The 13,987-nt window shown below is 48.7% G+C and overlaps 1 protein-coding gene across 4 annotated transcripts in view; it reads left to right on the top strand.

The window, feature by feature from the left end:
- Positions 1-13,987, top strand: part of GGTA1 (glycoprotein alpha-galactosyltransferase 1 (inactive)) — a 57,113-nt gene that overhangs the window by 32,442 nt on the left and 10,684 nt on the right. For 2 of the 4 annotated variants that reach the window (XM_047068942.1, XM_047068925.1), the window contains exons 3-6: positions 3,343-3,431; positions 8,050-8,085; positions 10,506-10,571; positions 11,116-11,214. In XM_047068942.1, coding sequence (XP_046924898.1) covers positions 3,352-3,431; positions 8,050-8,085; positions 10,506-10,571; positions 11,116-11,214 — 281 coding nt within the window. In that variant the 5' untranslated portion in view covers positions 3,343-3,351. The remainder of the gene's footprint in view (positions 1-3,342; positions 3,432-8,049; positions 8,086-10,505; positions 10,572-11,115; positions 11,215-13,987) is intronic. The other 2 variants (XM_047068950.1, XM_047068933.1) reach the window with 1 other exon arrangement.

The raw sequence follows: 13,987 nt of genomic DNA, 5'->3' as shown, positions 1-13,987 counted from the left end.
TTTAGAAACTCTCCCATTAGAAAGCATCAGCGTCCTGACGGCTGCCAGGTGTGGAGCATTTGCTGACCACCAGGCACCATGTGCTTCGTATACACGATCTCCTTCAGTCCTTTCTAGAACCCCGGAGGAGGGTGTTTCAAGCTCCATTTTGTATATGTAACTAGGGGCTCAGACTACTCACCCAAGGCAGACATCCAGGACTGCTGACTCCAGAGTCTCAGTGCTGGTCTAGTTTCCTCCCGGGTCTGAGCGTCCCCGAGGGGGGTGTGGAGAACTCGAGTTCCGTCCAAGGTCATGAACACCCAGTTGGTGCCTGTGCCCCTCCCCTGTCCCCTTACCTGAGTTGTGTTCTTGTGCAACACTTGTCACTACCTGACCTGGATCCTTTTGAGTCTCTTGACTTCAGTGCAATATTCCAGAAGCTACTAGGCTCGCAGAAGCAGCTTCGCAGGGAGGAGGGCTTGGGTTCCCTGGGCCGGGGGAGGAATCGGAGGCAGAGAGGAGGATTTGTTAACCTGTGGGAAGGTTTGCTTTCCTCCAGCACTGCTTTCTCCCTGCCCAATTCCCGTTCTCCCGAAATAATGGCTTTTCCAGAGCTTCTGAGTGCTCTGTTATTCAGCTGAGACGTTTACCTTTTCCCCTGACACGAGATGGAGAAAACATGGTTCACCAGAATTCCTTTCAGAGAGGAATTCAGTTTGGAAGGAATACCTTGACTTAGCCCAGTTGGGGTGTAATTCTGAGATTCTCTGAAGGGTGTGTGTGTGTGTGTGTGTGTGTGTGGTTGTTGTTGGGGTGGGGGGCACAGGATGGGGTGGGTACGGAAGAATTAATTTATGGGTCACACTTCATGTGGGAGCCGTTGTGAGGGTCGCTGTCTAGGATTGGCCCTGGGGCAGCCCGTGCCTGGGGTAGGACAGACTTAGGGAAAAATCACAAGTGTGACAAGAAGGCTTGGGAGGTGGGGGGGGGGGGTGGGGTGGATTCTGGCAGAACTGGCTAAATCTTGGGAAAGGAGGCACCCAGGTGACCTAGACCTACACTCTCCCGTGTGAGACACGGTGTCAGTTTTCAGCAGGTCCCAGTTCGGTGCTCTACCCCTTACACGAAGGAATGTAGAAGCCATCCCACATTTCCTGCTTGGTGGGTCAGATAGCCAACCACCAATTTTCAGAATTATACAGTTTTGAAAATTCTGAGACAGAAACATAAGAGAAGGACTTTTAGACCGTGCTGACTGCCAAATGCCTCACTTGTGTCCAGAGAGAGAAATGAAAATGTTTTAAAAGCTCTGTTGGCCACCCTGCCAACCCTTCCTTCCCTGGGGACTTGGATTCCAGATCCCAGGAAGCATGGATACACCCATTTCTAGTGGCTTGCTAAAACACGCAGTATTGGGTGTGGGGTGGAGGGGGTGGCGCCTGGGTGACTCAGTCGGTTGAGCGTCCGACTCTTGGTTTCGGCTCAGGTCATGATCTCACAGGTTCGTGAGTTCGAGCCCTGCATCAGGCTCTGTGCTGACAGCGTGGAGCCAGCTTGGGATGCTCCCTCTTTCTCTCTCTCTGCCCCTCCCCCGCTCGCTCTCTCTGTCTCTCTCAGAATAAAGAAAGTTAACAAACAACAACAAAAAAAGACCCGGTATTGGCTCACCCACCTGGCCTCCAGGCGTAAGTCTCCACCAAAACATAAGCAGGTTCAAGCGATCTCCAGAAAGATATGGGCTTCGAGAGTTGTCTCTGATGCTAGTGTCTGGCATTAAAAAGTTATGCGCATACTGGGAGAGGGGGTTGGGAGGTGTGTCTGATTTGGGCGCTGCCCAGCGTGTCATTGTTCTCCACGCCGGGAGTTGGGGTGTTCCTCGGTTTAGCGTTCAGTGTTTCTTCCACCGGGAAGCAGTTGGCATCGGATCCTCAGCAGGTGGCATTGATAAAGCTCGGGATGCAACGTTGTCACCTCCTCCGCACACACAGGTATTGTAGCAGGACTGTAACAGGGCCCTGGGCTCGATCAGAGAAACTCCGGGTGCCTCCTGCTTCCCAGGAGCTCTTAATCAGGCTGTGGCACCGAACAGATGGATAAACCGTTACAGTCCCCGATCTGCATTTATTTGCACCTCGTTGTTTAACACGTTCTTACTCCTTTTCCTCATATACGTTTTGAGCTCTAACCGAGTACCAGGCACCGTGCTGTCCCATTGGAGCCTCCCAACAGCCCATTTTATGGACACCGGTAACCAGAACTAGCATTTTGGGGCGCATGTATATAGTGTGAGGCGCAATGTGAAGCATTTTGTGGATGTTACCTCTTGCAATCATCACCACTTCCGTCCCCGTTTTAGAGATGAAGGAACCAATTCAGTTAGCGATCCACAATCCCTTTTCTGAAACTCTGGGGCCAGGTATGCTGGGATTCAGAATTCTGGGGGTTGCAGATAATATATCGTGTATTATGTAACGCCCATAATTGTGTATTATGCTGCACGACGTAATGAAATCCATCAATATTTCTGCAAAGAAACATGTAAACAGCATCACCAAGTGGGGTAAAGATTATAAATAGCCTCATATCAGTTAGGATCTTGGTGCCAATTAAATTATAAAAAGGCCTTTGGTCCTCGGAGCTTTCTGGAGCTGTGGATGAGGACCCGAGGACCTGCCCCATGTTCAAGGTCCCCCAGCTCTGTGTGTATGAGGGCTGGCACCCAAATCCACCCTTCTCTGGGAGTGAAGACATCTCATCATTATGACGGGTGGGCACAGTCCCGATCTAGATCTGTTTGCTCCCAAGTGTGGGACTTGCCTTGCACTTCTCGTCCTTTTGCCTTCTGTCTTCATCCCTTGGGAAGCTTTAGTCACCTCCCCAGCAAGGTCTTCCCTCACCACCCAAATTAAAGTACTTTGCAACCTGTCGTTCCCCACCTGGCACCCAGCGCCTCTCCAACCATGACTTCATGCAGCAATCAAGACATATTTAAGTACCCACTGTGCACCGATTGATTGATTGATTGATTGATTGTGGGTGTGGTGGGGAAAAGCCGGATGGGGCTGAGAATGGGAGAGCCTAGGGACCTCTAGGCAGACCGGGATCAGTTGCAATACCTTCCCTCTCAGCGCCAGAGTGACCTTAGCCCCCTTCCCACCCAGGCGGCCCTGCCAACTCATTGAATTACTACTTTGCCATTGAGCTAGCTAATGGCACTCCTTCGCGCTAGCTAAATATTTATGAGCTTTTCCTCTCTGAAGGTGGCAGCCTTTCTTAGAAAACCATACCTCACTTTGTGTTTATTTAATCTGCTTTTTCCTTTCTCCTTTTTTTTTTTTTTTTTTTTTTTTGTCTCCCCAGGAGAAAATAATGAATGTCAAAGGAAAAGTGATTCTGTCAATGCTGGTTGTCTCGACTGTAATTGTTGTGTTTTGGGAATATATCAACAGGTAATTGTGGAGTGTGACACCCACCTTGGACTTGAGTCTCCTCGTGTCAGCCACGTGACCAGGTTGAAATTAAAACTGGGATTAACAATGAAGAAGAGATTCCACCCTTCCTGTATCCCTGAGCCCTGGACTATATTTAAAATCATTAGATCGACAAGTACCTTCTGGCTAATTAATCCCCTTCCTTCCTGTCACATATTCCTAATGTCTTGACTTTTGTACCTTTGCCGTTCTGGGTGGGTTATGTGCAGAAACAGCGAGGCCATCCTAAGCCCAAATGTAACTTTCATTATTGGTATGACGAGCTGTGGAAATTACCTTAAGAAATTTCAGACAGGAATGCCATGAGAAATACACCCCACATCTTGCAATTCTAAGATATTTTCAGAGTTGAAAGGCATAACTTAAGTTGTTGACTTTCGCTATACGATCCACTCTGAGTGGCTGGTGATTCATTTGTGCCTGGCTAACATGCTTGGGTGTCTTGTCTTGTTTTGTTTTGTTGTAACTCTGGAAAGCAAAATGAATGAAACACTTCTGAGTTTTCAAATGCATCAGTGGATTCCCCCCCCCCCCAAATATGCGTGCTTCTGTGCTTTCGGAAAATCCAGTGTCTCAGAGATTCCAGCTGGAGAGGCTCCTGACAGAAAGTAGTCTGTGCAAACAGCTACAAAAATGCATGATCCCTTTGACTTAGGAGGCACTTTACCCAAGAAGTCCACAACACAACTCTGGGCGGGGGAGCTGTCCTGACACCACTAATATTTTCATGATGAAGTCCGTTAGTAGCCCCGAAGTTAAAGGTGACAGCCTGGATTAACAGTTAAATTCCTTCTGCTCTTAAAGCTTAAGGCTGCAGGACCATCTTGGCTACTAAAAAAGGGATCTATACCTTTAAGTACATCAGCAGAAGGAAGACTCCAGAGCCTGGGAGCTGTTACTCCCGGGAGTGCAGAGTAGATCTAACCCCTTCTGGAGCGTTATTCTGTTTCATTCTGAACAACTCATTTTAACAAAATCGAGACAAGCTAGGGTGTGGTCAAGTTCAAGGAGTCTACAAACCCCGTCTGTCTTTTGAATTGAGGAAACTGGACATACTTAGTCCTGAGGCAAGGTAATTCAGAGTCAGGTGCAGGGACCCTGGGATCCCTTGGGTACTTGAGGGCAGAGGAAATATCTTGTCTGGAGTCTGGAGCTGGGCTGCCTGGAACTGGTTCTGTGACACCATTCACCTCCTCTGTGGCCCTGGGCCAGTTACTCAGCAACTCTGTTCCTCAGTTTCCCTCTCTTTAAAAATGAGGGGATAATAATAGTACCTGCTTCATAGGTACCTCATTGGGAGGAGTCAGTAAGTTATTGTATATAAAACATTTAGGGCAATGCCTGGGAGTTAATAAGCACTTAGTGAATGCTAGCTGCCATCCTCTCCCTCCTCCTTCTCCTCCTCCTCTTCCTCTCCCTGCCCCTCCTTCTCCTCCTCCTCTCCCTCCTTCTTCTCCTCCTCCTCCTCTCCCTCCTCCTTCTCCTCCTCCTCCTCTCCCTCCTCCTTCTTCTCCCCCTCCTTCTCCTCCTCTCCCTCCTCCTTCTTCTCCTCCTTCTCCTCCTCCTCCTTCTCCTCTCCCTCCTCCTTCTTTTCCTCCTTCTCCTCCTCTCCCTCCTCCTCCTCCTCCTTCTCCTCCTCCTTCTTCTCCCCCTCCTTCTCCTCCTCTCCCTCCTCCTTCTTCTCCTCCTTCTCCTCCTCCTCCTTCTCCTCTCCCTCCTCCTTCTTCTCCCCCTCCTTCTCCTCCTCTCCCTCCTCCTTGTTCTCCTCCTTCTCCTCCTCCTTCTCCTCTCCCTCCTCCTTCTTCTCCTCCTTCTCCTCCTCTCCCTCCTCCTCCTCCTTCTCCTTCTCCTCATCCTTCTTCTCCTCCTCTTTCTTCTCCTCCTCCTCCTCCTCCTCCTCTTCCTCCTCTTCCTCTGCTCCAGAGGGCAGAACAAGACAGGGGGTTTTGACAAGTAGAAGGAAGAGCTCTAGTGGTTGGAAGAATCCAACTGAAGAACAAACAGTCTTTCGAGTCCCTGCCCTGAGTTGATTGAGATCCTTGTGCTGATAACCTACAAGCTCTGAATGCTTGATTGTTTAAGCTTGGTGTTTGGAATCTCAGCCAGAGTCGTACTTCCATATTTTGGGTGGTTCACAAAATTCAAAGATGGGAGCCAAAGGCCCCAGTGTGCATTCTGGCACTGACCTCCCATAACGAGGGTGATTTTGCAGTGCTGGGCACTTTCCACACGGTAGCTGGAGCGGGTTCTGGCCGCTCTCCGCGGCCATGGTTTGGCACCCAGACTCCGGGCACGCATTTTTCAACGTGAGGAATCTACTGAATGTCTGCAAGAGGCGTAAAAAGCAGCAGACCCTGTGGCACCTTATGAATTGGCCATGCGATGGCCTGAGGTGAGCTGAGGGCACTAGCCTTAGACAGGTGGACAGCACCGAGCTAAAGAGGATTTCAAAATACTAAATGGAGCCCATCAACCGATTAGGGATACAAGTGCAAGTCCTACCCTCAGGGGGTTATGATCTAGACGGAGCAAGAAGATAGGCATATAAATAACCAGCGGTAGAAGAGGAAGACTGTCAGGGTAGAGAAAAGGAACTGTCAGAGTTAAGGAGGCTAAGATTATGTTTGGCTTTGGAGGGGGATCTACTGTTTGCACTTAGGTACAACTGTTTCTTGAGCACCTACTATGTGCCAGGCTAGGATCGTATCAAGAAAGGCACAGAGGAGATGGCATGTGAGCCCTGAAGGATGAATATGTTATTGCTGTGACCACTGAGATGTGGCAGGATTCTGGGAGAGGAGGGGACGAAGGACAGGTTAGTAAAGAGACGTGACAAGGTCGCAAAGCTGAATCTAGAAGCTAGTGCCCTGAGTGCCAGGATGGCCATCTGAGCAATGGGTGGCAGCAGACCCTCCCCCTCTTCCTCTCCGTTCCCCTCCCCCTTCCACTTCTTGTAGGACCTGGAGTCTGATCCCCCAGGTTCAAATACTGGCTCTACTCCTCACCAGCAGTAGGACCTTGGGCAAATCGCTTAATACTTCTGTGCGTCAGCTTCCTCCTCTGTAGGATGAGAAGATTGGATTGTTGCGAGGTTTCGATGAGCTGATCTATGTCAGTTGCTTAGAAGGGTACCTGGCTAAGGGTTAGCTCTGATGGATATTGTCACAATCAGTATAGGAACAAGAAATTTTCGAGCGTGGTCCTTGAGTCTTGGGCTCAGAGGAGAAACCATAGGTGGTGACAAAGCATGCATTTTATTCCTACAAGGAAATGCATGGGGAGAAGGCAGGAGGAGGGGATAAGAGACTACAGAGTGTGAAACAACTGTGAGCCACTTTTTTTTTTTCAGGGTCGAGAAAACTCGGGCCAGGCAGGAATTGAGCCACGGCAGGTGCCTGAGCTCAAGTGTAGAACTCTTCCTACCAGGCTGTACCCCCGTTTATTCACAGGGAGGAGAAGGGGGCACAAGGCTTAGCTCTGGGGCACAGCTTCCCTGCACAGAGCAGTGGGGTGATGCCATATGACAAGTCCTGCCAGTCTACCTCCCAAAATGCCTCTCAAGTCCTTCTCTCCATCTGGTTGGCCGCCTTGCTTTGTGCCTGGGCGACAGCCATCACCTCCGAACGGGTCACCCACATTCACTCCTCACCCCTGCCATCTCATCTCCGGTGACCTTCTTCAGTTGCCTGCAAGACCCTGTCCCTCCCCTGCTCAAAACCCTTCCAGGGCAGAATCCCCAGTAGGCCCCGGCAAGGTCTGGCTTCCGGCGACTTCTCTGCCACTTTCTTGCACATTTAAATGCCTCCTTTTTTTCCTCACCGTCTTTGTGTATCTTTTCACTCTTGTCTGGAACACTCTTCCCACATCCCCTTCACCTGGACTCCATTTATCCTTCAGATCTCAGCTCAAACATTCCCACCTCCTCCAGGAAGCCTTCCAGGTCTTCCTGTTAACTGCTTGGAGTACATATGCCTTTTTTTTTTTTTTTTCAATAGCTTGGAGTTTGAGGTCGTGTAGCCGTGTGATTGCCTGAATAGGGTGTGCCTTCCCTGCTAGCTTGAGTGTAGCACAAGGACACATGGACATAGGTCTTGTGTCTGTGTTAGCCAGTGCTGTGTGCCCAGTACTCGGCACGTAATTATGCTCAGCAAGTATCTGCTGAATGACTAGAGATGGCTCAACGGAGGAGTCATGTATTCCCTGGCCCAGCCTTGTAGGTCCCTACAGACCAACTCACTGCCTGCACTAGCTTCAGAGATGGAACCCCTCCCTCAGTGAAGCCACCTCTAGCCAATGGAGAGGTGTCACCTTTTTCTTATTTTTTTTTTATGAAGATTTGAGATACTCCAGTAACCTCTTTCCCACCCCTTGCTCTGAACAACCCTGAAGGGACTGCCACTGAAAATACCCAGTCCCTCGATACCTTTGGCTGTACCTCAAAGAAAAGTAGAAACCTAGGAGTAGACAAAACCCAGGCTCTCAGCTCAGCCCGGGGCATCAATGGTAATGATTGCAAAATAGCTTTTCTCGGAATTAAAAGTAACATGATATGTTTTTATTTCTCATTTGCTTTCAGCCCCGAAGGCTCTTTCTTGTGGATATATCACTCAAAGTAAGTGCTTTGAATTCTAGAGATGTATGGGATGTCTCCCGTGTCCACCCTGGCACCCCCTACAGCCCGTTTTTAGCACCACGGCAAGTAGGGGAGCTCCGGTCAAGGGCAGAGGGGAAGGGTGGTTTCCCAGGGATCTGGACCACATGCCTCCCATTCCCTAGGCAGGCCTTTATACAAGAACTGTGACTTGTATTTTGCCCTTGATTCTCATCTTGGGTTTAAGTGGTGTCATTTGGAGAACATTCTGCCTTGCTGATGAAAAGAATCAGGATAGATATTTTTCATTATGCTGCCCAGTATGTGTTCTATAAAGACCCTTGCAAGAAATTCCTTTGAGACAAAGGACCAGGAAAGAAGTTAAGGTCTCCTGATGAACTAGTATTTATTATTATTATTGCCAAAGGCAGTGAGAACTATGTAAGCCTTTTTTTTTTTTTGGGGGGGGGGAGAGAGAGAGAGAGTATAAGTGAGGGGCAGGGAGAGAATCCCACAGTACGATGTGAGGGGCAGAGAGAGAATCCCAGGAGGGGCAGGGAGAAGAGAGAGAGAGAGAAAGAGAGAGAGATTGAAGGAGAAGTGGGGCAGGGCTCGAGCATACCCCATGCGGGACTCGAACTCACGAACCGTGAGATCATGACCTGAGTCGAAGTCAGATGCCTAACGACTGAGCCACTCAGAGCCCAAGCCTTCATTTCTCTCTCTTTGGCTTGGCTGCCAGGAAGCTCAGAGCAAAGTCTTGTGCTTAACTGCTTATACTTTTGTCAGCCTTCATTTCTGATATAATTTATTCTCTGGTGTTAAACCCTGGCTTTTGCGCTTACATTCTATGGGATCTTAGCAATTTGCCCAACCCCACTTGGCCAAATTCTCAGCTATAAAATGAACATAAAGATGAAACCTTTACTCTCACGAGTAGTTGGGGGTGACCAGGCTCATATGAAAATACCTACACGAGTAATTAAATATTTTTCTTTCTGTTCCTTTTTGTTTATTAAGTCTTATGTTGTCTCCCTGTGTATGGTGACCACTCCTTTTTAATAGTCAACCATCTGAGACACCTCCTGAAAGTAGATGAGCTTTAAAACAGGTTCCTTTTTTTTTTTTTAATGTTTATTTATTTTGGGGTGGGGAGGGGCAGAGAGAGAAGGAGACACAGGATCCGAAGCAGGCTCCAGGCTCCGAGCTGTCAGCACAGAGCCCGTCGCGGGCCTCGAACTCACGAACCACGAGACTATGACCTGAGCTTAACTGACTGAGCCACCCAGGTGCCCCTAAAACATGTTTCTTAATATTATTAAGCCTGTTCGTGGCTCTCTGTCTTATTTGTCCAACCACAGGCCACTGCACCCCTGCCTTCCCCCTCTTTCCCCTTCTCCAGAAAGTCCCCTCCCTGGAGAGACTCTCACAATGAGAGAGTCTGGAAATTTCCACATGTGGGTGGTGAGGGTGGCTTCTGATTACAGTTTCCTGAGTTTCTGCTTCAGAGACCCTCAGATTTCCTGAGGCTGTCACTGCTGACCTTTATAGCAACTTGAATTCTAGTTTAGCAAAAGAGATCATTCTTGGAAATATACACTGGTCTTTTTTTTTTTTTTTTTTAATTAAGATCACAACTTTTTACTGCAATTTTCAACTTTGATAAAGCTGATGTACGCTATTTCGTTTATTTTTCAAAGCCACCTCCATGTTCGGTTTATTATCACTGTGATTGTCACCATCCTTATTATCACATATCTGACTCTTCAGAGGAAAAAACCGAGATTCAGTGAAGGAAAAGGTCTGTCACAGTTACACCACGAGTTAGTGGCAGACCCATGTCCCAGGCTTATGTATCAGTGTTCCCCGACTTGTTATTTCCTCTTGCCTCCTCTCTCCCTGCCGGGGCTCCCTGCATGAGCTGAGCACCAGGGGCTGCACCACGGAGGAGAGGTCCAGGCGCTATTGGGGTATCTTTCCCTCATTCAGCTAGAGCAGCTTGACTTCTTTTCTTCTTCTTTTTTTTTAGTGTTTATTTTAATTCCAGTTAGTTAACAGTGTTATATTTGTTTCAGGTGTACAATATAGTGATTCAACACTTCCATTCATCACCCGGTAGAGAATAGCTTCACTCCTGTTTTATGAACTGAAGTTCTGTTTTCTGAACTGAAAGAAAGAGAGAGAGAGAGAGAGAGAAACCAACAAACAAAAGAGAGAAAAGAAGAAAGAGAGAGGGAGAAAGAAAGAAAAATAAGGAGCAAAAGAAAGAAAGAAAAAAAAGAAAAGAAAGAAAGAAAGAAAGAGAAAGAAAGAAGGAAGGAAATTTAAGTAATTTTCTGCCATGAAGAGTTTGGAAACCCCACCCCACCCCCACCCTGCCTCCACCCAGTCTGGGACTGCCTCATCTTCTAAAAATGTTTGTCATCTCTTTCATTTCTTAGAAACCCAGAGGTGGGTGATAGCAGCACGCAGAAGGGCTGGTGGTTTCCAAGCTGGTTTAACAATAGGTAAGGTGATGGATGGGGTGACCCTCTGTGTTTGTCCACCCACCTGACGCTTACAGAGTCAAAACAAAATGGTCTCATGGTCATGACCTTCACGGTCACTCGTCTTTTTGGCCTGTTGAAGTCATACAAGGAATCTACTCCCTGGTTGGGACGAGTATACTGAAGCTTGGGGGTTATGGTCACGTTTGTCCGTTTAATTCGGGGGTGAGTGGGGCTTGGGCTGAAGTTTCGGCTGCGGGAAAGATGATCACAGGAGGACTGTTCCAGCAAGTTCCCTTGCCCCCCGAAATAACCTGAAGGTTCTAGGTCACTAAATTGCTAACTGCGCTGACTCGGGAGAAAAATAGAAAAGGGGAGACCTGAGCCTGTTCACCAACAGTGTGTGTTTACGAATAAGCGTTTCGTATCATGAAGCTTTCTCCAGACATTTTTTCACTGCACGTGTTCTCCGCCTTGGAGCGCGTTTTCACGAGCCATTCGCGGGCTGTCTCGACGCCATAGATCCACCTCTGTCTCACTCTGCTTGCTTTCCCTTTGTACGTAGGACCCACAGTTACCCAGAAGAGGAAGCCGTAGACAAGGGAGATGAACAAAGAAAGGAAAACAGCGAAGAACTTCAGCTGTCAGACTGGTTTAATCCACAGTAAGAAAAGAAGCGTCTCGCCACGTGCAATAAATCCATTAGCCCCCGTCGGAGGTGGCGGGACTGTGTAGGCAACAATGCCATTGAGAACATTCCTGATTGGGGATACAGAGTCTTAGCATCTGTCAGACGTTCACCATAGATTAGATGAGAATCCCAGAGTCTGGATGTTTTGACTCAGATGCTCGAGCAGAGGCACAGTGATTCTGACAGCAGTTGTCGAAAGGCGGCAGCTGAATCACAAAATCCCGAGGCTGGAAGGGGTCTCACTGACCACGAGGTGTTGTGGAAAACGACAGCATGTAGGGTCAGAGCAGGAAAATCCTCTCTGAGATTCAGCTAACTCATCTGAAAACATGGCAATGATGATGAAAACTCTCATGGGGCCGTGCATGCATCATTAGGCGATCATACGACAAATGTTTATCAAACACCTATGATCTGTCAGCTGGCACTTTTCAAACTACCAGGCACTATCCATTAATATGTTCAGGAAACTAGCTTCATGGGACAAAATGGGCTTTTTAAAAAAAAATTGAAACCAAGTAGAAAATCAGAGGGCATCACATGAAGTGGAAGGATAAACACTGTTTGGTTGAATTACTGTTTCTGTATATATGTGTATGTGCATGCATTTTGTTGCGATGTAAAATGCATTTCTCACTGGGAGTCATGGTCAAAAATACTGTACTAGATGTCGTGTGAGGCACAGGAGATAGGAGGAATCAATCCATATGGTTATGTTCAAGAAGTTCCTGGTCTTGTAGGGGCAGGAGATGTGCAAGTAGTATTTGCCAAAACCGGGAAGGAGGCGTGGTTGATCGGACTTAGAAGAATGCGTCTGGGGAGTATGGAGGCGGGAGCTGTCCAGGATCGTCAGATGACCTTGAAGCCTGAGAGACTTGTGGGGGGTGGTGCCATTGACCAGGATAGGGACCGGAGAAAGGCAGCCAGGTCTAGGAGTCAGAGTAGGGGATGAGCTCTACGAGGGATGTATGTGGGTTCAGGTACTTGTGGGGCGTTGGGACAGAAATTCACAGAGTGCCTATCTTAGTCTGTTCGGGCTGTTATAACAAACCACCACAGACTGGATGGCTTATAAACAACAGAAATGTATTTCTCAGAGTTCTGGAGGCTGGGAAGTCCAAGATCAAAGCACCAGCAGCTCTGGTGACTGGTGAGAGCCCACTTCCTGGGTCACAGACAGCCATCTTCTCTGTCCTCACACAGTGGAAGGAGCGGGGAGCTCTCTGAGACCTCTTTCATAAGGGCACTAATCCCATTAGTGAGGACTCCACCCCCATGAACGAAGCACCTCCCAAAGGCCCCACCTCCAAATACCATCACACCCGGGATTGGGTTTCAAGGTAGGAATTCTGGAGGGCGGGCACAGATGGTCAGTCTATAGCGGTGCCCTTGAGCTCCTTGGAAGATGTGTGGTAGAGATGTGGGGTGAAGAGCCATCAGAGTGAGGGGGTCACCCAGGCAGGGGACTAGAACCACATCCTGATGTCAGCACTTAATGGGCCAGTGAAGGAAGAGGAGTCTGAAAGGGGGCAGGAGGAGCTATAGAGGAGGAGGACAGGGAGAGAATAGCAACTATTCCGGTAAGAGGGGAGTGAGCTCTGGAAAGACTATGTTCCGGCAAGCTCTCTTTTTGTTTGGGGGGAGGGGGGGTCACACTAGTGTGGAAGGATGGGAATTTTGCCCTCCCCCCACAACCCCCCACCCATGTGTCATTCAATGAGCTAGGCACCAGGGTGGCCGTCCGTGGGATGCTAAACCATTACTGGAAACACAAGAACATGGAGGCATTGTCGCTTTGATGAGCCCCTTAATGTGTGTGTGTTTGGGGCAGGGGGACAGGGAGACCTCCACCAAAAGGTGGGCTAGATGAGCAAGAGGTAGTCGCCAGGCTCCTTTCTCAGGAGGCTGGTACACTTTAACCGTGGCATTTGTGCTCTGGGAGCGGGACTTGGGAGGCGGGGTGAGGGCTGAGACAAAGAGGAGAGCCCGATCGTGGCCACCAGCTGTCGCTCCCCCCTCTCCCCCGTGCATGGCTCAGCTTTTCCTCCACACAAATGGTGAGCAGATACTTAAAGACTATTGGTTTGAAGAGGCTCCAAATTTAAGCCTTCCCAGGGCACCAAAGTATATTTCTTAGATGAGTGAACGATTAGATACACGAATGAACAAATAAATATATTCATATAAATGTATCCTCTCATGTAGACGACCTACAATACATTACCATGTATCATGCACACATTTCCACATCAAGCTCTCTTAGCTTCTGTGACAACACATCCTCTGACTTTCCCTCCTTCTTCTCTATTCTCCCTTCTTGGTCTCCTCCATAAGGGCCTCTCCCTCGTCATATAGTAGAGTTTCTGGAGACGACATCCAGTATTCTCGTCTCTTTTCTTTATACACCATCTTCCACTGTGCTCTCATCCATTTCCATGGCCGTAGACACCGGGGCGTGTGACTCTCCACGTTCCGATCTTCAGTCCGAAGATTTCCTGAGCCCTGACTTGGATCTAACTGCCCGCCTGACATCTCTGTACACGTCTCCCGTGAGCCAAATGGGTTTCCGCGTTCTACCCCACCCTCGTCCTCATTTCCCACCTCAAGCCAGAGTCCCGAATACCTCTCTGGTTCATCCTTTTCCTCCACCCACCCCACAGTCTAATTGATTAATGTGTTCTGTTAATCCTTCCTCCAAAATCCTTCCCACATCGGCTCCTTCTCTGCATTCCACGGCCCCACCCTC

This window comes from Lynx rufus, unplaced genomic scaffold (genome assembly GCF_022079265.1).
Source record: "Lynx rufus isolate CCGP_SWC_20201006 ecotype Redwood Valley unplaced genomic scaffold, mLynRuf1.p SCAF_10, whole genome shotgun sequence".
Classification (NCBI taxonomy): domain Eukaryota; kingdom Metazoa; phylum Chordata; class Mammalia; order Carnivora; family Felidae; genus Lynx; species Lynx rufus.
This window is presented reverse-complemented; position numbering and strand designations above follow the sequence as displayed.